Below are 27,050 nucleotides of genomic sequence, written 5' to 3' on the forward strand. Positions count from 1 at the left end.
CTCCTGGTTCTAGGACAACAGAGGAGATGGGGACCGCGAGGAGTGGGGAGATGTCAGACAGTTGCTGAGTAAGAGTGAGGACCTGAGCTCAAGCCTCCAGAACCCACACACAAGGCTAGGGAGGCAGAGAAAGGAACCCCTGGGGTCCACTGCCTTGCCAGTCTGACTTAGTGACAGGCTGTCTCTCCAAAGATAAGGTGGAGACTGATTGAGGAGGACGTTTGACACGTCCCTCTAGCCTACATGCACACATTCACAATATACCCACATACAAACATACTATATAATATATATATCCACACACATGTGAACATACACATAAACATGAAAATATCAATTCGTTCATTATTATTATAAAGAACAACGATTCCCATTAAGCCAGGCTGGCGGGAACTGAACGGACGCGAATGTGTAACCTGGGAGAGAGTTGGTCCTAGGAAGCCCCCAGAGCAACAGGGTCCCACGTGAAGGCCAGCTCCACTGACAAAGAGAGAGAAATAAAGAAAAATTCAGAGCTGGGAGAGACGCCTCAGTGGTTAAGAGTACTTGCTGTTCTTCTAGAGGATCTGAGTTTGGTTCCCAGCACCCATGTCAGGCAGCTCACCATGACCTGTAATGCCAGCTCCTGGGGACTCCGCACCCTGCTGTGACCTTTGGTACACTTGAGGTAGATAACCACACAGACGGATAATGAAAATTTGCAAGGAGATGCAGAGAGATGTGAGGACTGGGGGCTGGGGCTATGAGGGCCGAAGCTGGGAAACCGGAGAGGTGCAGGCATGTGGGGACTGGAGAAAAGCTAGTGTCAAGCTGCTCAGTCCCAAGCTGTCACTTCTACTCAGGACAGAAGCACAAGGAGCCAGGAAACATAACCTGTAAGGACATATAAAGCATTTTTGTTTAAAAAACTGTCATTGGTTTTAAATCCTTGCCCGACTTAGAGCAGTAGTTCTGTTTGCCTGCCAGGGTAACAGATGTGAGGGAGTCACAGAAATAAACTGCAAAGAAGCAAAAAGTGGCACAGTTAGGATTCACCCTGCAGTGTCAGGTCGATGAGGTCAGGCCCTTTACCTCATCTCTCAGGTGAAGCACGGGAATATGGAGAGTGGCATTCCTGCATTTGGTATGCATTGAGAACCCTTGGACACTAAAGGGACTGTCCAGGGCAGTGGGAACTCCAGCACAGAAGAGCAAACACAAATGTGTTTCCTAGTGTGGCTGTTTCCAGGCCCCCACTGTCTGGACTCAGACTTGGTTGGATGACCCTGGCAGTTTACACAGGCTAGACTCTCACGCCTGGCCAAACTCGCTGGAGCCTTTTCATTGTTTGCCTTGATTCTCATATCAGCTGTATCCTTCCTACCGTTCTTCCTCTTGCAGAAAGTGACCGTGACCCTCCAACCTAGACTGTCTACTGGCTTTGACACATGACCCATGTCCTGCTATTGTTAAGCCCTAACTATTGCAAACAGAAGATTTGAGGAAAGGGAGAAGAGAGGGATTTGCCCAGGCTTGTCCCAGCACGGGGCTGACAAAGGCAACCGGGACTGGAGGGGAACTCTAAGAATGGGGAGACAGGACCATGGGGACTTCTGTGGTCTAGAACAAAGTCTCTCACTAAGATTTTGATTTGATGGCCTTTGTAGAGCAGGTCAGATAGATTCCAGGCGGTCTAGATGGCCAGTGGGAGTTTGGGGCAGCCAAGCAGGTCACTCTCAGCCACGACTCAGGATAAAAGGGACAAAACATCCTGCAGTCATGTCACCGAGCAGGAGCCCAGCTCTCCTTTAGGTTAGCTTTCCATGGATCTGGAAACAGCGCTAGCTGCAATCCTGCAGTACTCTACTGCACTTACGATTCGGCCTTCATGTGTGACCAGGTCCCTCTTGTCGATCTGGGCCCACCTTCATCTTAAATACTCCAAGCTGGTCATCAGATCTGGGATCTGAGCTTACCATCACTGCTCAGAAAGATCTTGCCTTAAATCTTCACAGATCAACTTCTCCATGGCCCTTATCACCTACCTGTTGGAAGAGACCCAGCCCTCACCACGTTAGCTCCTCCCTCTCTTGTTTTATTTTCCGCATCCCTGGGAAGGGTAAGAATAGGGTGGATCATTCAGTAAGCGCAGTACAGCTACACAGGCGGTGTTCAGTAGCCGAGCCGTTAGTAACAGAGTCAGCTTATGCGGGGAAGAGGAGCCATTTCGGACTGTGCAGCCTGCTTGCTAAGTCTCGGTTTGCTATACCGCCTGCTTCTTGTCTGCTGTTCACTCTTTTAGAATTCGGTTCTGCCCTCCAGAAATGAGAAAGACAAGGTCAGAGAGGAGAAGCTGGCAGGGCCCTGAAAGCTTTTCCAAGGGAGATGCCGCAAGTGAACTCAAGTGAAGTTTTCACTCTTTGGAGCCATTGTTTCTGCTCCCCGTATCCATCAATGAGAACCTAATACCATTTTATTCGCTTTAAAGGGGCTCGAAAGCTCTAATCACAGGGTGTGCTCCCTTCCCAGAAGGCGGATGTTAGTGCTGTTAATCAAAAGCCTTTGAATCGAGGTCAGACGATTTCAAGCAGACTACCTCCCCGCACAACATGTTTGTGTCTCATAGCAACAAATCGTATCATTAAAATCACTAAGCACGTGGGCTGAAGTGTTTGACGAGCTGCGACTCACTTCCGAAACAGCCACCCGTGGTAAGAAGTCACAGCAGTGTATATGAGCAGACAAAAATGGCCCACCTTGACGGTTTTTACATTAGAGGGCCAACAATATAATCCTCTGTGTCATCTTCTTGTTTCAAACAAAAAGTGACTATCAGAGGGTCAACTGAAATGAACCCCTTCCTTCTATATGTGGAACTTGGGCCAGTTTTGCCTGGACATTTGGCTAGTTGTTAAATTAAAAAGTATATTTATTAGGTAAATAGCCATCTCTTCATTGCTTGAGTTTTACGTTGTGTTTGTTTGTTTGTCAGTTTTACATTTTCATCCATTGGGTCTATGTGCACAAGTATGCACACACATGCACGCTTGCAAGTCAGAGGACAACTTGTGAGAATTGGTCCTCTCCACCCTGTGGGTCCCAGGGGTCCAGCAGGGATCAGGCTTACTGACAGATACCCTTACCCACTGAGCCAGATGGCCGGACCTCACTGCTCAAAGTGTAATCCCGCTGTTCCACTAGCATGACCAGGCCTTTCTAGCTCCGTGCTCTGTGCTGAGTACTGGTCTACGTGTTCTTCTCAAGACTGTAGAGTTCAAGTTTCTGTTTCCCAGAGAGAGTAGTTTAGCTCAGAATGGGACGAATCCTTCTCATGGCCTTCCATCCCCCCCTGCTCTGGGAAGTCACCCTCCCTGCCCTGATGGCCTCTGTTCTTGGCACCTTAGCTACATCAGTCTCTTTGCTTCTTTGACCTTCTCATTCCTTAGCTTTCAGCTCAACTTAGGAGACCCGCTCCGGCTGCCTGCCTATAAATGTCCTTTCCAACCCCTGCATCTTCTCTGTAGCATATATGCTTTGTCAGGTTAGATGCATATTTGTATTTATTTTCTGTCTCCTCTGCTTGTGTGCTGTATTTGACGTTATATAGTGCCCAGTACACAGCACGGCAAATTTTACTAAATGAATTGATAAATGAATGAACACGTTCTATTTACAACTTCATTTTCCTGCCTTTTTTCTTCCCCTGCTACACAGTTAAAGATGGCTTTCGAAGACTTGATGTCACAAAGACTCCACCAATGACTAGAGAGGTCTTTCCTTTCCCCAGAAGGTAGAGCCTTCTTTTCATTCACTGGACAAATATTTATAGAACCTCTACTCTCAGGCACATAGTGAGCAAAGATAAAAATGAGACAGCTCCCTCACGCCGTGCAAGATAAACAGAGACAGAGAGAAATCTGCGTGTCTGTAGGTGTCTGTTTTTCAACACAAACCCACACTAGTCAGTGTGTGAGAAGGAGAGGCATATAAATCAGCAGCCACCTACTTGAGAATCGCTGCTCAAAAATAGCTTCCCACAGACTTCTCTCCTGTGCCTAAAATTCCATCAGGAGAGTTTTCTCTGTAGGAGATGGAAGGTGGGTGATGTGACAGACAAATGACTTGCAGCGGGTAACTCCTCGGCTCTGAGGCGGTGTTGAGCACAACATGAAAACAGCCGACGGGAATCTTGCACAATCCTAAGTGAGCGCCCAGCACCGCCTGTTGTTTGTCAGTCTCGTGAGCCGCTTGGCCCCAGTACAATCTTCATGTCGCTGGGCTGTGACCACTTGGAACTGTAAACCAAGCCTTAAATGAGGTTTTCCGTGTATCAGGGAAAACTGTCAGCATTTTTCTTCCTTATTAAGAATGGTAGTAAAAGAGCTTATAAGGGAGGAAATAAAAATCTGATTTTCAAGTTGTCAAAAAACATCACAATGAAATGTGATCAGTTTAGCCAGGAAGCAAAATGGCCAACATAAACTGTTAGCTGAACTCCCACAGCTGTGAGCAGCTGCGGCTCGTGCGAGGCCGCTCCTTCCTTTATCGGTTCTTCCATCTAGTTTACTTTTCCTTGCTTTAATTGTACATGCATCTTAGGATACAATCACATGAGCGCTCTCTCTCTCTCTCTCTCTCTCTCCCTCCCTCCCTCCCTCCCTCGTGGTGGCTGTCTCTGTATGTGGTGTGTGCATGTGCATGTGTGTGTATATGTTTGTATATGTGTGTAGTGTGTGTATGTGTGTGTGCATGTGGTGTGTGTGGGGGTATATGCATGTGTGTGAGATATATATATATATGGTGTGTGTCTGTGTGTGTATGTATATGTGTGTGTGTGAGTGTATGTGTGTGTTTCCATGGGAGCATGTACCCACCATGCTATCTTATTCTGCCACCTTAATAAAGAAAACAGAAGTTGTATAAAACATAAGGGCTCAGGCTTCATCTTGTGACCTTCAGTTGAAGGGTTCTCAGACAGCAAGACAGCGGAGACCAACTTCTCCTGAAGCTTTAGTGAGGAAAACATTTCTTGTTTTCATCTGCCTTGGATTTTTTTTTAACATGAAAAGGGTGACCAGTAATGTTACTTTTGCTTTAAGTGTGAAGATACACCATGTGCGTGGTGATCATTATTTATTTATATATTCATTAACAGGCAAAGAAGCCATGCTCTTGTACCTCTGAGTGGAAGACCCACGTAGCCACGGTTTCTGCTGCACAGCCTCCCCCAGGTCAACAGCTCTTTTTGAAGTGGTTTTGTTGGCAATTAAGTGCAGTTATAGTGCTGACATGAAACTAAGCATTTGTATACCTGTCCTGAATGTTTAAAATCCATGCCGGGCTGCCGGATCCACTTCCAGATAACAGCAGTGCTAAGAACTGTCGGTGCTGAGGGCTTGCTGTCAGCCAGCCTATGCTGGTCTATCCTGCATTATCTCATTTAGTCCTGGCAGCAGCCCCCTGGGAGTCCTGGCTGCTGGGTGCCTTGTGAATATTCCAGGGCCGTAGTACCCTGCAGAAAACCTCAAGCACTGGGTCCCCCCAGATAGCTTCCCTCTGATTAGGACTGTCAGGGTATGCAGCTAAGACAAGCTCCGGCTTGAGGCATCTCTGTTCCTTTCAACTTTTGTTTATGTTTTCATCATAGGAATAATGTTACAAAAAATTAACACAAGTATATTAAGATTACAAGGAAAAGTAAGTTCTTCCTTGTCCCTCTTAATTCCCGGCTTCCTCTCAGGTTAGTGCAATCCTTCCGGGCCTTTAAAGGTGTATATCAACACAGGTAGTTTCTTTTTTAATATGGGATCAACACTGTATCTTGTTTTTCCCCTTAACCCTTTTCATGCCACACAACAGGACCCAGTAGTCTACTGTGTCCATAAGTCATGGCGTGCAGGTGCTCGTCAACCTATGTTGAGCTGTGTCTCCATGGACTCATTATAAACAGAAAAAACCAAGTCAACATGTATGTACTGTACTAACCCTCAGAGCACTGTGACCTTCAGAGCTCAACACCCTGTTTCCCTAGAGTCCTGAAGCTGACCAGGCACTGTGGTTCTCGTCAGCCTCTGTCCAATCCATCATTCCACACCATCCCGAAGTAAAACTCTCAGGTCAGAGGTCATCCCTACCACTCCCGCCCATTATTAATTGGCAGTAGCTTGTTTACTTCCATATAATGTTTTAAGATATTATTTATTTGTGCATATACACACATGCACACACGCCCATGCATATGCACGTACACACACAGGGAGACAGAGAGAGACAGCGACAGAGAGAGACAGAGAGAGACAGTGACAGAGAGAGAACAGAGAAGAGCACCAGACCTCTTTGAGCTAGAGTTACAGGCATTTGCAGGCAGCCCAGCATGTTAGTTGGGTACTGGGATCCAAACTCTGATGTTTTTGATTTGAGCAGAAAGTATTCTTAATCTCTGAGCCATCTCTCCAGCCACCACAAAGTGGTTTTTTGTTTTTGTTTTTAATAAATAACATGTCAGCCAGTATGTGGGTTTGTGGACTTTGAGGGCAGGTTCCTGCAGAAGCCAGAAGCATCAGATCTCCCTGGAGCTAGAGATGTAGGCAATTGTGAGCTGCCTGATAGGGGTAGTGGGAATTGAACTCAGGTCCTCTAGAGGAGCAGAGCACTCTCTTGAGCCCTGTGCCATCTCTCCAGCCCTCCCACCCCCAGGGTTTTAATAACAATATAGTTTGGCTTCTTTGGTGTTTCTCTTGGATACATTACTAAAAGTAAGGCTGCTAGCCAAAGAGAAGGGTTAGTAACATTTTGATAAACAGTGAAATTGCCTTCCAGAATTGCACCCGATTCTGCTCTTACCAAGAGTACACTGAAGTATTCATACTCTTACACCCTAATTATGTGCAAGGCTTTTATTTTTGCATCCATCACTAAACAGAATGTACCACTTCATGCATTTTTGGCATTTCTTTTTTTCAATCCATTTGTGTGTGTGTGTGCGTGTGTGTGTGTGTATACCTGTATGTACATGAATGTGAATGCAGATGTCCTTGGAGGCCAGAAAAGGACACTGGACTCTCTGGAGCTGGAGTTACAGGCCATTGTGAGCTGAAAACTGAAGGATTCTCTCCAAGCCGCAAGTGCTTGTAACTGCCAAGCCATTTCTCCAGCACCGTTTGTGGCGTTTCTGTTTGTACTTCATATGGGAATTATTCCCACATCCAGCCCAAGTTCTCTCCTGTCTGCCCTTCTTCATCTCTCTGCACTTGTGATCAAACACTCCCTCCCAGCCCTTCCAATAGAAGAGATAACACAGAAAGCAAGGGGAAGGTGAGCTGGTGAAAGCAAGCTAGCTCTTAGGCATTTGGATATGTCTGTCTTCAAAGGAGGCTGCCCAAGGGGCCAATGATACCTCCAAAGGCTCAACAGGAAAAACACTTCCCAGGGGGAAGGTCTTCCTGGGACACTCATTATCAGAACCAATGCCTGCTTTGCTATCAAGATGTAGCAGTCTCCTGATGCAGATAAAGGCAGCTGCTTGGGACTCACAAGGCTTTTGACTAAGAGTTCACACTTCTGCACCTTTATCTAAGGAGTTAATCAGAAATGCAGATAAAAATATGTGCCATAGTATTTACTATTGGTCCAGAAAACTGGAAAAATTTTCAATGGCTGACAAAGAGAACGAGTGAATGGTAACTGAGCAATATTTCTAATACAACACAATTCAGCATTGAAACAGTTTAGTTTTCGTGTGTGTGTGTGTGTGTGTGTGTGTGTGTGTGTGTGTATGTGTGTGTTTGGGTGCCACAGTGCACATGTGGAAGCCAGAGGACAATTTCAGAATGGCTGGCCTTCCATTATGTGGCTGGCTTATCAGCCTCAGCAGCAAGTGCCCTTAATCACTGAGCCATCTCACTAGCCCAAGTCAGCATTTTAAAGCAATGCTGGATGAAGTACATTCAACAGCACTGCAAAGTATTTTATATTAGGTATATACGCAAAGGATTTTTTTAAAGCCCACTGGAAGTAAATATATCAAAAATCCTATAATAGGGAATCCTCCTTGGGTAAAGGAAATAGCCCCTTTCAACTTCTGGGCATATTTCATTTGGAGGAAACTACCCACACACTGCTGTTCTGACCAGAAAAAGTATCTTTAAGTAAGGAGAAGTAGAACTTCAAAAGCTTTTTAAACTAACCTTGGAGAACTAAACCCAACACCTGCCTTACCAAAGTTCAGTTGTCAGTGACTCATAGGTAAGAAATCCACCACACCTGTGCAGTGATTGGCACTCAGCAGGCACTCGGCCCCGCCCATGTTTTCTGCCAACTATGACAGGGAAAGAACAGGAAAAGGAAGAACCCAGGAAGAAGCCCCAAGAACTAGGACAAAGGAATTTTCTGGAATTCACTAGGATCTTCTCTCTGTCTAGAAGCATGTCTCAATATGCTCAATGGGGAGATGCACTTTGTCCTACGTCTCCTAGAGATTCAAGTGAGGCAGGCCTTGGCTAACAATGCACTGTTAAGGCCCCCTTGCAAGCCAACTGCTCATTCAAACGTCTGCACCAGAAAACTTCTCCTGACTGCTAGACTCTGGAATTTGGCAGGGTTGTGAGGCCTCGTTTCCTCAGTCCCTAGTCCAGAACGTCCTGCAGCGATAAAGATAACTTACATGGCACCTGGTGATGATAGGGCCCTTCCGGACAGTAGTACTGATAGTTCCACGGAGCCTGTGGGGAAGGATTGAGAGGCAGCATCTGTGCGTTTGCTGGAAACCTCTGAAGTTCAAACTGAGGAAACTCCTTGGATCTCAGAGGCCCAGGGAGATCCTGCAGGTAACATGAGGAAGTGAGAGGCAATGGCCTCTCCAGCTGTCTGATGCCCAGGACATCTTGGGGCTGGGAATCATACCCAGTGTCTATCGTGGGCACGTCTGGGGCTGCCCTGTTCCTATGGGGCCGGGGCCAGGGATGGGGCCGGGGCCGGGGCATCATCTCTTGGCCATCACTGGAGGAGTCTGCCAAAACATTAGGTAAACTTGGGTCCGATTTGTCTGAGTCATGGCCAGTGTTGGGAGAAGCTGCTGAAAGCTGAGACCTCAGCCATCTACTGCGTTTTTCCATAAGTACAAACCGGTGCTCTGGAGGGAGGGCTCCAAGCTCAGACTCCTCAGACTCAGACTCAGGCTCGCTGGCTTCAGAGGAACATGAGGAAACATCTTTCCCAAGATCGGGGTGCCTTCTAACGAAACTGGCTTCACCCTCCTCCAGGACTTTGGCACGCAGGCAGGTGACCTGTGGTGACACGGGCTGGTGATTTGCAAGTTTCAGGGGAGGGTATTGGAGTACAGACAAGCTGCTGGGTGCCGTGTTCCTTGTATTTGAGGCAGGTGGTTCCAATTCCTCTTCTGGAGAATATTCTGGGATCGGTTTCAGCAACTGACTCGGGAATGGTTCTGATTCATCAACCTCCACGGGAATGCTTCGATTCATTCTAGTCTCTGGAACAAGAGAAAACACGCCAGTCTCAGAAGACAGATCAGTGCTTGGAGTCCCCATGTTATGACCTTAAAGGACCTGGTTCAGGATGTGGTTTAAATTAACAGCAGTGTGACAGCATTGTGCGCACAGGGCCCCAATCACATAAAGTTGTTTACTTACCCTGCAGGCAAAGGCATTCTGCTTATTAAGATATTTTATCTGGAAGGCAGTTGAAGAAACATGACCAGGAGTTGGTCTGTGGTAGGAATTGCTTACCAGCAAGGGGGAAACATGGGTGAAATCAACTGCCACATATTAAGGAGAGAGAGGCTGTCATAAAGTGGACTGCTTTGTGTGCTTGGAGCGCATGATGAAAAAGATCCCAGGAGGGGATACAGGACAGTCTCCAGGGCATGCTCACGGTTTTAAAGTGAGAAGCAGGGCAGCACGTGCTTGTGGCGTGGGACCGCCTCTATGCCTGGAGGATGCAGGATGCAGACCAGTCCCCACACTAGGGCAAGAGAGAGGAGTGGGCAGAAGATTTTTACCTTTTGAACTTTTTTTTTTTTTACTCCATTTGGCTATTGCTTAATTGAAAACTAAATTAAGTTTCTTTAAAAATGAAAGCACAAGCTTAAAACACACTGAAACAGGTCATGGTGACATTTTCTACTTAACAGCTTGGGTCATTTGGAGGGTGTATTTACCTCTGGGGATTGTGCCTGTACCGAAGGTAGGGAGACCAAAGAATTGTTAAACTATCCCTCAGCCCCAGAGCCGCCCTCAATCCAAGCAATATTGCTTTTATCTCTAAAAATCGACTTAACATGATGGGGGGGCTGCTTCCTTTGTCTAGTCATTAGCTAGTTGCTGTGATGCCCAGCTGTAGGGCAAATAGAGGAAAGCCTGGGAGATAGGGTGCTGGAGGGACACTGGGGGTTCACAGGAGGTTTCAGAGCAAGTGTTGTAAGAGAGCAAGTGTCTGTGAGAAATCCCAGCGGTTTATTCTACAGAGGGCCTTTGTATACAGCACACTTCAAATACTAGGGAGAAAAAGGCTGCGTGCAGAGCGTTAAATTCCAACGTTGGATCTACACAGCCTTTCAACCACCAACGTTTACTGACAGCATACTGTGCCTGAAGCCACGGGGTACATAGATTATTGTGACAGCTTTTGGAGAATAGAAATTTATATTCTCTTGCACCCTAGCCTGCACTGCACCAATTGCCTTTCAGAGGTAGGCCAGCATTTGGTTCTCACATAGTAGGCAAACTCCTGATCTAGAGCACTGGTCTCTATCCAGCGGGCTTCACTATCTACAGAAAGCCACACATGTTAGCACATGCCTGTAATTGCAGTTATTAAGGAGGCTGAGGCAGGAGAATCACTTGAGCCCAGGAGCAAAACACTTCTCTCAGGGCCGCAACCCTTGAACCCTTTGTGGGCACGCAGGCCACATCCCCAGACTCCAGCTCCCTAGCCTCCTCTTTCCACGCTGTCATGAAGAGATCCCACCGTCTAAATTCATTAGAACGTCTGAAAATAGCTAAGAACCTACCAGAAGATACAAATGCTCTGACATTTTATTATTTTTAAATGTGCACCATCATTTCCTCTTATAGTCCTGTCTACAGCTACAAAATGGGATGCACCGTGCTACACGATTGCCAACCCAGCTAGTTAGGAAGCAAGCAGTCTCTCAAGGCTGGCTGAGCGCTGTGTGATCTGTATGCATGCGTGAGCCCCGCGGATGAGAGGGAGCGCCCGGAGAGGGGACAGAGCCAGCTAACAAGGGGATGACATTCTGCCAGCTCGTGTCACGAGATTCCCATCCACTGCTCAGTTTTCAAACACTTCAGGTGCGAACGTTTCCGTCCCCCCTCTGAGTTCCAAGTGTGGACATCTGGGAAGTAGTTCCTACCAAAAGACAAAGTAGCAGATTTGGATCTTTTAGTTGAGGGGCTACGGGGAAGCTAAAATCACAGATGACAAGTGTGACCGTCTCACGTGACGTAAAACTGGTCTGTAAAGGAGGACATGGCCCCTCGGGTGATAGTAAACAAACCTGTCCTGGTAATGAAAACTCTCCCAGTAAGACTGTAGCAACAGTAGTGACTACAACATTACAGCTAAATGAGTTATTACACAGTGGGCCCTGACTCCAGGTTAGTAGACCCGCCCCCAGCCACAAGCTCAATTACAGTCATTTTGCCTTTTAACTGTCTACAGGTGGTACTGACTGAAAGAGGATGGGAGACTAGACACTGAAAGCTTATCACAGGACACGGGCAGTGCTGTTCTGTCGGCCAGCCACTTGAGCTGACCCACGACAGTAGATGCTCAGTGAAGACTTGCTGACTGGACTGGACTGTGTCTATGTGCGGCAGTACTTTGTAGCTGGACGGACCCCTGGCAGGGTCGGTGGAGCCCTCTTTTGTAGACGTGGAGCTCCCAGCTCCAGCCCTGGTCAGAACTGGCAGAACATGGTGAGCCCTGCCCAGTCTTCCTGGCTGTCACAGGGAGCAGCTGCGCATAGTTTATCAAAGATGCAGTTTTATCTGTAGTAAAACATTGTAAGAATATTATATTTTAAAAAACAACCCAGGGTTTCGCCTCTGCTAACCATTTCCACTTGCCTTGTTTTTTCTAGGCTAGCTCCATATTCTGTTCACGTGACTCTCACCCAGCTGTGGTCTGTACTCCAGTCCCTGGCTCAAGGAAAGTCTGGACTGACATAGAAAATCCCTGCTCACCAGCCTTGACCTTGGGAGAAAGCCCCTGACCTCTGAACGGACAAAAGGCCTGGTGGTTTGTCCATGGGCGCCCTGGAGCGTGCACTTGCTGGGAAGCCAAGACTTGTCAGGCCTGGAGAATTAGAACATGCCTACTAAATTGTGGCCCACTCTGAGGAAAGGGAGGGGCCACAAGGAAACCCGATGGGTGGGGTTCTGGCTGGGGGTCCTCTGGAGTTCCCAAGGCAGATGCCCAGGTCCCAGCTTATAGACCATGATGTGGCAGGGCTTCCATGTCTGATTCTTAAGTGCCTCAGGTAAACAGACTCTCCCTTGCTTTGTCAAGAGGAATGAAGTAACTATCAGAATTGTAAAAGTCTGTGGCCTTTGACAGAGTGATTTCACTTCTAAGAATCTCCTCCACAGAGAAGTGTGCACATTGTTCCAAGTGGAGTCTATAAAGATTGCTACAGAGCCATGACTTAAAACAAAATGGCTCTGGGTTTGAAAGTGTGCGTCTGGACAATGAACGGTCCATCTTTACACAAGTAAGCGCCACACGCATTGCAGTGGTGGCAGCTCCAGATGAATTAGGTTTAAAAGAATAAAAGAACAGGACAGTGTGTCACGTGGCTCTATGTGACGTAAGATTGTATGTGTGCCTGCTATCTTGAAAGGAGAATGCTGGTTATCTCTGGGGAGGGGGCGGGGCAGGGGTCAGTTTTTGGAACAGCCTGCACCTTTACTAATTTGTGTGCGTCTGTCTCTCTGTTAAAAATGTAAAGATTCCACCATTGACCTGATGCTCACAAAGGTTAAGAACCAATGTCAACCACGATTCCCACCTCTACCTTCAGGAGAGAGTGAACTTAGAATACAAAAGTAGTACCCGCTGGGGCTGGGCACGAACTGCAAACAGAGGCTAGGTGCCAAACGACTGCCACAGTGAACTGCTAGTTAGGCAGGCGGCAGGGCTCACACACCCTCTGCCCTGACTAAAGGCAGCTAGCTGCCCTGGCTCGGCCCAGTCTCCCTCACCCACTGTGGGCAGACAGCTGCACTCGCTGTGTTTCCAGCACTCACATCTGGACTTCTCTCTTCTCTTTCTGAGAGAGGGTCTCACTATGTATCCGAGGCTACCCTGGAACTTCCTAGATCAGGCCGACCTTGATGTAGACCTCTGCCTCCTGAGTGCTGGGAGTTTCATTTAAAATTAATTTTTTATGTGTATGAGTGTTTTTTCTGCATATATGTCTGTGCCTGGTGCCCTCGAAGGTCAGAGGAGGACATTGGCTCTCTTAGAGCTAGAGTTACAGGTGACGATGAGCCAACATGGGGGTGCTAGGAACTGAACCTGGGTCCTCTTCATCACTGAGCCATCTCTCCAGTCCTCTTCATTCTCCTCAGCTCTCTTGTCAGTTTCTCCATGGCTTCCAATCCTCTGGCTTTCCACCTCTGGCTTTCCTTTCTCCCTCTTAGATCTGAGGCCAATATCCTCTACCCTCCCGAAACCCCTGCAGGATTGGGTTTGCGGACAAGATGTTATCCAGCAGTCAAAAGCTTTGATACTCCGCTGGCAGTGTGTGCCCCTGGTCTCTGTCTCACAGAACTGTTCAGGCTCCTCTCCGGCCTTTGTACACAGCTCAGCCAGTATCTCTGAGCTGCCATCGGCTCTGCTCAGATCCTTCCCCAACATCCACACCCTACAATACATAGTACCTACCTAACTCGACAGAGTCTCAGAAAGGAGGCCATTAGTCTCCATAGCACCTTTATGATCTTACCAGAGCCTCTGCCCCTCTGGTCATACTGGTCTCCCTTCTTGCACATCTGTCAGACAGCTTCCTACCCCTTCCTGTTTACAAAGCAGACAGTCTCGGGATACAAGTGAACCAACCGAATGCTATGCTCACAGTTCACTCTGATTCTGACTTACAAGTGGCCTTAACCCTGGACCGACCTGTATTCCTCAGAGTGACAGCTACACAGAACTAAACTGCTTCTGGGTGCAGGCTTCTAGATTTTGATGGCTTCTCTACCAGCTGTGTAATTCAATGTCACGACCACAACAGAGTCACTTAGCTTCTCTGGGCCTCATTTTTCTCATCTACAAAAAGGAAGGAACAGCAACTCTCTCCCACAAGCTGAAGAGGCCAGCACGGCCAGCGAGACACTTGGCTTTGGAACAGGTTTTCGGGATGCTGTCTCCTGCAGGTATACCAGGTAGTAGGAGTGTCCCCTCAGCCTGGCGAATGGGGACTGTAGCTGTCTATGAGAGGACTCCCACCACACTGGAGTCAGCTCATCTGGTCTTGGTTCATGTACAGGGTAACAGGAAGCATTCTGCTGCTCCTTAATGAGACACACATCAAGAGCTAGGTGAAGGGAAATCTACCTATGGATTGCCAGCAATGGCCACAAGCCATTGAGATCCAGGGCTGGCCAATTTCTCCTATTAAGGCCCAAACAGTGTATCCTTTCCACATTATGGGTCATATATTGTCTCTTTCTTGTATTTGACTGTGTGTGTAGTACAAGCACAGAAAATACACATGTGTAATCACGTGCTTGCACATATGTGTGTGTTTGTGTGAGAGAATGTGTATATGGAGTATACGTATGTGTATGTATGGGTGTGTATATAAGTGTGTATGTGAGTGTGTGTATATATAGATATGTGTATGTGAGTGTGTGTGTCTGTCTGTCTGTGTGTGCACACACACCCCCACAGAGGACAGGGAAGTTGCTTTTACGTTATCCCCTTGGGACAGGGTCCCACTAACCCTAGTCTGACTGACAAGTGAGGTCCTAGGACCCACCTGCACATACAGATCATGCTGCTATGGCAAACTGTAAGCCGGATAACATGGATCTAGTTAAGAAAAGTTGTCCTCGCTCACCTGCCTTTTGTTAATCTTCACTGAATGGTAGTTATTCCTAAAATGGTTACAAAGACTTTTATATGTAGTAACTCATTTTGTTCTATGATCTGAGTTGATGGGTGCTGTTGTTGGTTCTGTTTTATAATAGAGAAACTGAGGCACAGGAAGGTGAAAGAACTTTCTCAAGGTCCTGTGGCCAGTAGTAGTTCAGCCCTAGAGCCTGTGGGATGAACAGCCTGCACTGAGGCTGGTTATCTGGGAGAGCGGGACTCAGAACATTCACCTTGACCTGCCAGGGCGTGGACACGCTCCTCCGGTGCTCGGTAAAGCAGCGCCAGGAGGAAGCCAGGGTGCCTCTCCCTCATGCGGTGACAATGGAGGATGCCAGCAGACTGCAGAGGCATCTTGATTTGAGAAAAAGCACTTGATTGGATCTCATTAAATTTTAATCATAAACTGAATTCAAAATAAATTGAAACCTGGTTGACAGAGCACAAAGGGTGGTGATAGATGGCGGGTGATGCGGCTGGAAAGGGGATCGCCTCCAGGAGACACCTCTGAGGCAAGGACAGACGGGTGGGACTTAATGAAGGCATTGTGTCCCTGGGAGAAGACAAACAGTACAGCCAGGGAGAGGAAGGGCACGAGTGAGCAGCCCGCGTAATTAATAAATGGCATAACAGCTCCTAAGTAATGAAGACTAGCTAGTCAGAAGCTGATTGGATTGTGTTTTGTGTCTGAGATGGACTCACGGATCCTAGCCTGGCCTTGACACCTGATCTTTCTGCCTCTACCTCCTTTGTGCTGAGATTATAGGTGCCACTATTTAGGCTGAATTGAAAGAAATGTATGCCTGCGTGTTTGTTTGTATGGGGGTACGGGTGTGTGTGTGTGTGTACACGCTCGATTGCTTTTGGAGACCCCAGATTGACATCAAGTGTCCTCCTCAATTGCAGGTGCGTACGTGTGGAGGACCGAGTTCCACGCTGTATCTTCTTTATTTACACTCCACTTTATGTATTGAGGCGAGGTGTCTCCCCACCTCAACGTTGTGGGTAGTTTGCCAATTTGCTCTCCAGGTTCCCTGGCTCCAAACACTGGAGAGTCTAGGAGGGCTGCCACACCCGCCTGGCTCTTAGGTGGAGTCTGTGGGTCTAAACTCCAGTCCTGAAACTTGAGCAACAAGTACTTTACCCCACAGAGACATCTTCCTAGCCCTGAACTTTTTTTTTTTTTTAATACTGTTTGGGTTACTGATGGGGTTGAAGAGTCCTGAAGACATACAACAGCATGACTATTTCAGGTGGGCATAAGAAATAAATATATACACTAGTAATTGGGAGTACTCTAACGCTAATTTGGATCAGGCCTTTGCTTTGCTTTGCTTTCTTTTCTTTTGGTCTTTCAAGACAAGATTTCTTCTGTGGAGCCCTGGCTGTCCTGGAATTCACTCTGTAGACCAGAGCTGGCCTCTAGTTCAGAGATCTGCCTGCCTCTGCCTCCCGACTGCTGGAACTAAAGGCATGCGCCACCACCATCCGACCTGGATCAGATTATTTTCAATCACAGATTCTCAAGGTGATTTTTACTCTCCAGAAAATAATTTAAATTTTCTTCTTACATTTATTTATTGTTTTATGGTGCATTGGGATGCCATGGCACCAACGTATAGGCCAGAAGACAACTGGGAAGGGTTTGTTCTCCTTCACACCACATGGGTTCCTAGGCTCAATCAGGTCATCAGGCTTGGTGACGAATACTTTTACAAGCTGAGTCATCTTGCTGGCCACAAAGAGTAATGTGTGTGTGTGTGTGTGTGTGTGTGTGTGTGTGTATCTAGCCACAGATTTTAAAAAATATCTGTAAACTCAATTTCTTTGTCTACTGCCTAAATGTATACAAATTATCATCAGATTGGTTTGTCTAGTAGAGGATTAGCTTGGTGTGAACTGTCTGGCTCACCTGAGTGATTCAACCCCGAGTGGGCAAGTACTTCCAAGCTTACTTGCAGAATTTCCCTGGGAGAGAAGCTGTTCCATTATGATTTGCCAGAGTCTTTGAGGTGGTGCGAGCCTTGGAGACATAGGAACATTTGCCAGACCTTACAAGGAAGTCTCACAACAGGCTGCAGGCGGTCATAATGCTCTGACCTGCAACGTGGACTTGGGACTTAGTGCTGAACTTGAAAGGGGGAGGGGAGACTTCTGGGAACAGTGAGGGCTGATAATAAAAACATTTGGAGAATCAACCTCAAGCCAGCTCAGGAGCTTTTGTTGCCATTGTCTGTCTGTCTGCCTGCTTACCTGTCTGTCTGTCTGCTTCATATAAGGTGGCCTTTCTAATGTAGGGACAGGAAGAGTATGGAAGAGAGAAAAAAAGCCTGGGAATTGTTAGTGCTATGAGAGAAAGACCTTGTAATCTATGTGCATTACAGGTACAGGAGGGGCTGCAGGGGAGAGTCATGCATATGTAGTGTGGGCCAGTGGCCAGGATGCCCAGGATAGGAAAAGTTCAGAGATGAGCATGAGGCCTGAGAGGAGGAGCAGAGAGGGCTGGGCACAAGATTCCAACACAGTCCAAGAGCCAGGTTTCCTTCATCGCTGAGGGAGATGCCAAGACCCCATGCAGACTGGGTCTGCCGGGTGTTAAAGGGGAACAGGCTGTGTGAGGGCCTCCCACCTATCCAAATTTCTTGCTTTCAGCGATGCCATGAGGGAATCAAGCCAAAGTGGCAGCATGCTTAGGGCCACCACATGGATGAAAGTCCATCCTTCCTTGGCTGCTTTATAGTCTATGGTCTCCGAGAAGGCCTGTGTACACACCTGCATGAAGTACACACCTGTGTGCACACCTGTATACAAGAAGAGTGAGCAGAGCACACAGAGTTTGGAGCACACATGGGCTCTAGAGGCATGCCGGGCAGGAGAGGAAGAATTTTGGAGGTGGGGAAGGGAGGAAACCCTGTGTTTCATGACCTAAAACTAGCTGGGAGACAGAACACTGAGAAGAAATAGGAGGGGCCTGGAGGACCGCTTCTAGACTCCAGCCAGCAGATGCTCCTTGTGGAAGGCCGGCTGGACTATTTTGATAAGTAGGATCAAAGTTTAAGGGTTGTTTAGTTGGCTATGGAAGGGCCTGGAAGTTGACCACACCTCCACCTATTGCAGTTGCCTACAGTTCATACAGATATGTTTTTTAAAGCTAATCTAAACTTGCCTGCTACAGAAAATGATTTAGATTCAGGATCTATCTGAGATTTCCATTCTGTAACATATAAGACATTGATTTAATTTAGACAAATTATGCCACCGTAATCTATCTTGCCGACAGCCAGTTAAAGGATGCCTGAAAATAGGACTTTCTCCTCTCTTAACTTTCAGTGTACTTGGAAGTCACTAACCCCTTCATCCAGGGAGGTGTGGGCTTGAACACCGTGTGTGTGTCTTTGGGCCCTCTGAGAATCAATAAGCTAGGAAGCTTTCTTTCCCACCCCTCCCCCCGGACCCTGCCACGTTGTCTGGTCCTCACTCCTGCTCAAGGCAGCCCCACGAAGTGAACACATCAGAATGGCTGCATCATCCGCCCGCCTCCTCACACTTGTCCTGTGTGGAATGACGTGGAAGAACAGCACCAGATTAAGAGTGGTCGTGGTAGAGCGTCTACCATCAAAGTGGGGCTGGCAGCTATACAACTGTTACCCCAGTTTCAGATGATAGCGCTTCAGGATTTGAAATAAGAATCAGGAACTCCACAAGCAAACATGTTGGAAGTCCAGAATACAGAGAAGTGCTGTCCTATACCAGAACCTGGACACCCTACAGAGGGTTTAGCCATACCCAAAGCTCCAAATCAGCCAGAACATGCTGGAACTGTATTGACTGTCAGTAATTGCTCAAAAGAAACAATAATAATGTTTCTTAAAGCAGTGGTTTGGAAAAGGTTAAGGACCCAGTGTATCTGCCAGCTAGTAATGACTTCAATCATAGTCGCCAGCCTTACATGGTGTGGGATGTGTGTCTCTGTTCCCTTTCCCCTCCCATTAAAGGCCCACACACGGACTGCCGGGGCCTGGAGTGCCTTCAGTGCCTTCTGATCCAGCTCCTGGCCTCTGCACCGGGATCGTCTGCCAGCTCTGGAGCCTGCCCTGACTCCCAGCAAACACATGGGACATGAGCTAAATTCAAGAAATCCCATTTCCCCCGTGTGGTTAAAGCCAGAAATGATGGCTGGATTCTAGGCAGCTCTCCTGCAGAGCTGCAGCTGATACCCCACCCCCCACCCCACCACCCCACCACCCCCACCCCACCACAGGCTGCCTTCTCTGACAGCTGCTTTACCTTCGGCCTGGAAAGCAGATGAGGGAAATTGAAAAAAAAAATTTTTTTTTTTAAGTTTACATGCAAGATTGAGTACCTCTATGGTGTTTGATGACGTGCCAGGTTCTGGAGGCTGGAAAAATATAAGAAGCAAAGGCCTTCCTTATGTACTAGTAGCAGAGGTACTTTATATGTGTAATAATAGTAAACAAAACAAGTTTTAGAGACCACCCATTATGGTACCCTTCTGGGACTGTACTGGACTTGCTTTCTTAGAAAGGAATTCAGACATAATCATGTTAGTGTGTGTGCGCACACACACATACACACACACATTTTGTGGATGAAGAAATCCAGGCTTCAGGGAGCCAAAGAGAATTGCCTAAGAGATGGACCCACACAAAGTAGAGGGAAAACTTGGAAGCAAGTTTTCTGTCCTCTTTTTCAATTAATTTGGTTTCTTTCCACTGACACTCTTTGAAAAAAAAGTCTCTGTAGTCTAAGAGGCCACTGTGAACTAGGAAGTCACAGAGAAGGCAGCTTCCAATGTTTCTCCCCTGGCAATCCCAGCACCATCCAGACCCAGCAAATGACTGGCTCCGGGAAAAGGAGGCCGTGGGGGTGGGAGGGGGTGGGGGTGGTGTGGAGCACTTTCAGACCCAAGATCGTGATGTTGGTGTTTTTCCCCCAGTATAAACTAGAGACAAACTGGGAGTTGGCCTTCCCGCCGTCACTGACGTGTCTTGGGCTGAAAGCCAATTATTTAATCCTTTCTACCATGGCTCCCTCTGTGGAAAAACAGTTTTGATTCGTTTTAAAGACTGGTTCTCGCTACCTCGCCCAGGCTGGCCTTGAACTCACTATGCACCTTGATTTCTTGATGGCTAACTATGAGTACTGAAAATTCCAACCAGGCAGCTCGTCGTGGTGTGTCCTCTCCTTAAAGAGTTAAGCCCAGCCTGGCCTGCCCGAGAGAAACCCTAAACAGGCGCCACATTCTTGCAGCAACTCTGTCACAGTCTCAGCTCAAAGTGGCCTCCAGATGAACAAGGTAAAGGTGGGGACATGAGGGCATGAGGGCGGCGGGAAGTGCGATCCGGACCTTCTGGCAACGGCGAAGGCAGTGGACTGGAAAGCCGGTCAGTGGTTAAAGAGGTCAGAGCAGGCAGGCACCGTGAGCTCACTTACCTAAGATCGCCACCGACAGACGGGCCCGGGGGGTGGTCGCTGCCTCTGCTCTCGGGGATCCACCTTGGGCCGCTCAGACCTCCCTCGCCCTCTCCAGGTCCAGGTAGGTGGTGGAGCAGGCTCTCGAGCAGGAAGTGAATGTTGTATGCAAATCTCCACGGAGAGGAAGCCTCCGCTCAGCAGTCTCCCCGTGGGGCAGTGAATCAACCGCTGAGAAGTCACTTTATTTCTTAAAACAGAAACCTCCTGTGTTCACCAGAGAGAACCAGCAACCAATTAGGCTGCATCCTGCTTTTACCACCCAGATAAGAAACTGCGAGGAATGCCCCGGGCTTCTGCAGCTCCAGAGAAGGTGTCTCACGGAGACTGAACTAGTATTCAGACTGTTTTTTCTTGCTCTGCTTCAAACGAGGAAACCTGGGCCTGATGATGGGAGGGAACACCTGAAGCAAGAGCTTTCCACTGTGTCTTTTAACTCACTGAAACAGATTTGCTGCCCGTAACTAAGGGGCAAAGGACTCACTGCTCACAGCCCTGTTCAGGACTGTGCACACACTCATACACACACACACACACACACACACACACACACATCTCTGGCTTCTCATTTCACAATCTTAAGATTATTTCTTCCTTTTCCCTTTGTTTATTCAGTAGCCTACAGAATGTCTTGCTCAGATGGGGGTCCTGGAGGCAGAAGGATGCCACAGTGCGGTGTGTGGGTAATATAAATCCAGGTTACTTCCAAGGCATCGGAAGGTGATGGGAGCCAGTCTGGGTGTGAACTCCCAGCCAGTAGGGCTCCCCCCTCCCCCACAGAAGGTGTCTCAGACTGAGCCAGTCCTGTCTCCCCACTCTTTCATAGGGGACACCACCCAGAATGCCCTCAATCAGGTTGCCCCAGATCTGTTCCTGTATTACACTTAAAGTTGTGTCACACATTATGAGCGAAGGGATGTGGCTTGTTTTTAAAACGTTATAATAAAGGTGGTACACATTGTGGTGTGTTTTTATAATGAAGTACTACTTAGCTGTTAAAACAATGAATATTTGTATCTATTACTTGTACAAATTAATATGGAAAGTGGATCTCAGAAATTATTAATAAAACATTATTTTTGACAATATATATGGTCACACACAGGGAAGAGAAAGAGAGAGAGAGAGAGAGAGAGAGAGAGAGAGAGAGAGAGAGAGAGAGATTTATGTGTCCCCAGCATCTAGGACACTGCCCTTGACATTGTAGGCAATCACTGTGTACCTGATGTTCTCATCAAGTCAGAAACGCCAGGAGCTGAGCCCAGTAGCACAGGTCTGATGTTCTTGTATTTATTAGCTCAGCCTTGAACTTTCTGCCTCAAAACTTATTATTAGATCTTAGGGGTTGGGAGGAAAAACATTCTTTGTGGAATGGCTGAAACTAGGATAACTGGAGGGAGGCAGCTATCAGCACTGAAATGAGAACCGGAAAGGGAGGCGATGGCATGGGGCGGGGAGAGGGGGGAGGAGGGGGAGGGGGAGGGGGAGGAGGGGGGCAGTAGGAGAGAGAAGCCGAACTCATTTCTCATAGCTGTCCTAAAATGGGCTGAGTAGAGCCTCAGAGGTGTTTCTGGGAAACTCTGCCTTTGGAACCCTTTCCATCGAGGAGTCAGGACAGCCTTTTCTTCCAGTCTCCACCCAAAGAGAGCTGTGATGGGGGGCCTGTGGGAAAGGCAGCAGGCCTAAGGCCTGTCTGAGGTTGCTGGGCACCCCTCCTCTCCGAATCCATCCTGAGCTTGGGGAATGGGATAACAGCTCAGAGCCTCTGCCGGCCCCTCCTGGAAAGCAGCCCAAGGATGTAAACTGTTTATAGAGAGTCTCCCGCACAAAGAAACTTCTGTCTGCGCATGCCTGGTGAGCTTAGCCTGAAAGAGGAATGACAGAGGCCGTGCCTGAGGACTGGACATAAACACCTCAGGTTCCCAGATGCTCTTCACTGCTGTCTGGAGGCGCATGTGTAGCCTCCCAGGGAGCAGCTGGGGACCTTTGCACACCATTTACCCTCCGAGCAGACCTGAGAGGTGCAGACACTGCCATGCCCACTGTGCCTTCGAGGCCCACAAGGCTCAGAGACACCCAGTAGCTTCTTGAAGGGCACACAGCTGATTTGTGGAGCGGCCAGAGCTGTCTGGCTTGGAGGTGTCTTTCCTCCCTGGCTGCTTAGCTCTGGAGTGTTTCCTACAAGTCTGAGTGCAGCTGAGGTAGTTCCCTTTATACAACTCTTGACAATGCTCAAGAGGGAAAGGAAGGAAGCAATAAACAGGCAATGCCATGACTGCCAGTCACTATGGGTTGTGTTTACACAAGAATCGCTGCTGTCAAAGTCAAAAGTAGCAGGTCCACAAGACAATATATGGGCCAACCACCTCACACTGAGTTAAAAAGTCCAGAAGTAAGGGATTTATGTTTGCCAAGTTCTAGGGATTTCTGTGTCTTCTGTCAGTTAGGGTGTGTCTTGGTTGCCTTTCTGTTGCTGTGAGAAGATGCCATCACCAAGACAACTCAGAAAAGAAAGTGTTTAATTAGGCATTTACTGTTTCAGAGAGTTATACTATGTTTGAATGCTTGGCCATAGGGAGTGGCACTATTAAGAGGTGTGACCTTGTTGGAGGAAGTGTGTCATATGTCACTACCTCCTATGCTCTGGCTCTGACCAGTATGGAAGAGACCCTTCTAAAATGAGTGTCCTCCTGGCTGCCTTCGGATCAAGATGTAGAACTCTTGGCTCTCTAGCCCCAAGTCTACTTGCCTGATGCCATCCTTCCCACCATGATGATAATGTACCGAACCTCTGACCCTATAAGCAGCTTTGGTTATGTGCCTCTTCACAGCAATAAAACCCTGAGCTGGCACCAGGGACTGGGGTATTGCTGTGATAGGCCTGACTATACTTTTGTTTGGAAGAATGTGAATTTTGGGACTTTGGATTTGGAATGCAGTGGAATGTTTTAAATGGGGCTTAACGGGCTACCCTACTAGGAATATGGAAGACTTCGTTGCTCAGAGTTCTGCATCTTGTTCTGAAGACAGACAGGAGAAGACTGGCTTCCAGGCAGCTAGGATAAGAGTCTTAAAGCCCACACCCACAGTGACACACTTCCTCCAGCAAGGCCACACCTACTCCAACAAGGCCAACTTCCTAATAGTGCCACTCCCTGGGCCAAGCATACTCAAACCACCACAGAACTATAACTAAGAAATGGAGGGCACAGCTGTGAGAGATTTTTCTGCATAGTTGGAAGTAGGTGAGTCCACTTCTAGTCTAGACTTTGAGGTAGAAAGATAAAGCTCTGATTCAGATTTTGAGATGGGAAGACATAGGTTTTAAATCTGGACCTGAGGTGGGAAGACATCTTTAATCTGGGCCACACCTTCTGCTGGTGTAATATTAATTAACTATAAATATTATATGTTACATGTATATGCAATATATATATGTATATGTATTTGTGTGTGTGTGTTTTAGAATTTTATTTCCTATGAAGAAACACCGTGACTTAGGCAAGTTTCATGAATAAGTTTCATTTAATTGGGGCTGGCTTACAGGTTCAGAGGTTCAGTCCATTATCATCATGGTAGGAAGCATGATAGTGTCTAGGTAGACATGGTGCTGGAAAAGGAGCTGAGAGTTCTACATCTTGATCCAAAGATAGCAAAATGGAAACTCTGCCTTCTACAGGCAGCCAGGAAGAAGCTCTGAAATCCCACTTCCACTGTGACACACTTCCTCCAACAAGGCCTTATCTCCTAATAATGCCACTTCCCATGGGCCAAGTGCATTCAAATCACCACATTCCACTTCCTGACACCCATAGGCTATGGAGGTCATACCTAGCCATAGCATAATGCAAAATATATTTAGTCTAATTTCAAAAGTCTCCATAGTCTATCACGGTATCATCATTTAAAAGTTCTAAGTCTCTTCTGAGAGTCAAGCAGTCTCTTAACTGTAATCCCCTAAAAAACCTAAATTAAAAAGCAGATCACATACTTTCTAATGTATCATGACACAAGATATACATTACCATCCCAAAACATCATGGTGAGAAAACACTGGACCAAAGCAACATCACAAACCATCTGGGCAAACTCTAAACTCTGCATGTCCGATGTCAAACTCCTTCCAGTTTTGATGACTACAACAAACTTATTTCTCCTGGGTTAGTTACACTCCCTATTAGCAGCTTTCCTAGGCAAGTATCCCACAGCTCTGGCATTTTTAACATCTTTGGGTCTCCAAGGCTCAACTTCACAGCTTCTTGTTCCAATATCTGGGATCTGCACATCATCTTCTGGGCTCCTCTAAAGGGCTGGCATCACTTCTCCAGCTCTGCCCTCTGTAGCACTCTAGGCTCTGGTTGGCTCCCCTCCACTGCTGCTTCTGTTCATGGTGGTCATCCCATGGTACTGATATCTATAATACGCTGAGATTTTTCTACTGCAACTGGACTTCATCGAGAGGCTCCATTCATGAACCTCAACTTCATTCTTGGGCTGTCAACTGCAACTGAGGCTGCACTTTCACCAATGGCCTTTCCTGGCCAAGTCTCAGCTGCTCTCCATGTCCCCTTTATGCCTTCAAAATTAGTACCACTGCAGCATGAAGTACAACATTGGTTATTTCTGGAACAGAGCTTCTTTGTGGTCTCAGAAAACACTTCTCAGAAGATTTCACCTCTGTGATACTGGTCTCTTCTCACTGCTAATTTCTTAGCTCCAGCTAACCAGCATCAATTGTCCAAGTAGTCCCTTCTATTCTTAACTTTGAAGCCAGAGCCACATGGATTAAGCTGCCAAATTCTCCTGATTGCTGGGGCTTGAACACACCCCTCTTGTTCTATTACATCATCACCAGTTTTCTGCTTTCCAACTCTTTCAACTGCCTAAGCTTGGCTTCCTGGAACTTGTTCTGTAGACTGACTTTGAACTCAAGAGATCTGCATGCCTCTGTCTCCTGAGTTCTGGGATTAAAATCATGTACCATCATGAAGAAATAGTATATTCTGAGACCTTCAGGGCAGCCCTTAAGGCTGTAGGAAAGAACTCTGAATACATGAGTTCAAAACTATGCAAAATATAAGGATGCAATATGAATTATAGAAGGAGCTTCATGGACCTAAAAGAACAGAGGCAGTTGCACTATGAGCCAGCCAGCTTGTCAGAAAGATACAAAGGTAGGCAGATTCCTAAATTCAAGGTCAGCCCAGGACAGAGTGAGGTTGGTCCTTGATGTAGTAGGAATGGTAATTTCAGTACAGGATCATACCCAGCTAAGTTTATTGTCTGTGTTTATAAAGGGAGGCAGATTTCTGAACTTATTTGCAATGTTTTTAAAAAATGTGCTTGTTGTCTTTTTCTAAGAATCAGCGGGCTGGGGTCAGGTGATGCTGAGTCATGGGATAATCAAAAGGGAACCTGGAGTAAATGACTGAATTGATATATAAATTAAAGACTGGGCTTTTGGTCTGTAAGAGATGAGCTATCCAGAGAGCTTTTAGAATTTTTTCCAGCAAAAGAGATCTTTCTTGAGCTATCTGGAAAGCTGTCTCCAGCAGAACACAGGCCATCAATTTGTACCCCATGATTTGACTTCCAGTCAATTTTTTTTCACTATTCTCAAACACTCCTTCTGTCAGGAATACCTCTCCAAGCTGAAGTGAATCCTTGGCAAAAAACAATAACCAGCTCATAATAACACCTAACATGATATAACCATCTCTTGTTCAACTGAAAACACATAAACAATAAGCTTAGCTCGGTGGGATCTTGCCCCGAAATCACCACTCCCTTAATTCCATTTAATATCCTTGAACACAGGATTTAGCTCTGTTTCATTTCCTGGTGCTTCTTTATTACTTGAACCATACAATTTGTAGTTTTCCTTTCTAAGCTTGCTATGCTTGATCAAAATGTTCTTCATGAGAGTAAATCAGAGGATAAAGTCTGTACTGGGCTTTTCTGAGATTTCCTTTATCAATGCAAGTAATCTGAATGTCTTCACTTTAGTCTCAGGCATACTCTAAACACAAGGGCAAAAAGCAGCCATATTCGTCATCAAAATATCACAAGAACAATCTCTGGGCAATATACTAAGATTTTCTGAAATCTCTTGAGCCAGCAGGCCTCTACAGTTAAATCACCCTCAGCACCACCATCTTTCATATTCCTACTAGAATGTCCTATTAAGCCCCACTTAAAGCATTCCATTGCTTTCCGAAGTCCTCAAATCCATATTCCTCCAAACAAAAACATGGCCAGGCCTATCACAGCAATACCTCAGTCCCTGGTACCAACTGCTGCCTTAGTTAGGGTTTTATTGCTATGAAGAAATACCGTGACCAAGGCAACTTTTATAAAGGACAGCATTTAATTGGTGCTGACTTACAGTTTCAGAGGTTCAGTCCATTATCATCATGGCGGGAAGCATGGCAGTGTTCAGGCAA

General features: G+C 47.0%; 1 protein-coding gene and 1 long non-coding RNA gene across 2 annotated transcripts in view; one reads left to right on the top strand and one right to left on the bottom strand.

Moving 5' to 3' along the window:
- The window catches only part of Traf3ip2 (TRAF3 interacting protein 2), a 41,041-nt gene extending 20,074 nt beyond the window's left edge, over positions 1 to 20,967 (bottom strand). Inside the window, exons 1-2 of the mRNA XM_028768996.1 lie at positions 20,569 to 20,967; positions 8,642 to 9,469 (exon numbers count right to left, since the gene is read on the bottom strand). Of these exons, the coding sequence (XP_028624829.1) occupies positions 8,642 to 9,461 (820 nt within the window). The 5' untranslated portion in view covers positions 9,462 to 9,469; positions 20,569 to 20,967. The remainder of the gene's footprint in view (positions 1 to 8,641; positions 9,470 to 20,568) is intronic.
- Positions 20,173 to 21,584, top strand: LOC114622591. Its single transcript, XR_003711637.1, has 2 exons — positions 20,173 to 20,431; positions 20,808 to 21,584. It is a non-coding gene; the product is annotated as an uncharacterized LOC114622591 (long non-coding RNA).
- Positions 21,585 to 27,050: the final 5,466 nt, after the last annotated feature.

The sequence above is a fragment of the Grammomys surdaster genome, unplaced genomic scaffold (genome assembly GCF_004785775.1).
Source record: "Grammomys surdaster isolate TR1022 unplaced genomic scaffold, NIH_TR_1.0 190, whole genome shotgun sequence".
NCBI lineage: Eukaryota > Metazoa > Chordata > Mammalia > Rodentia > Muridae > Grammomys > Grammomys surdaster.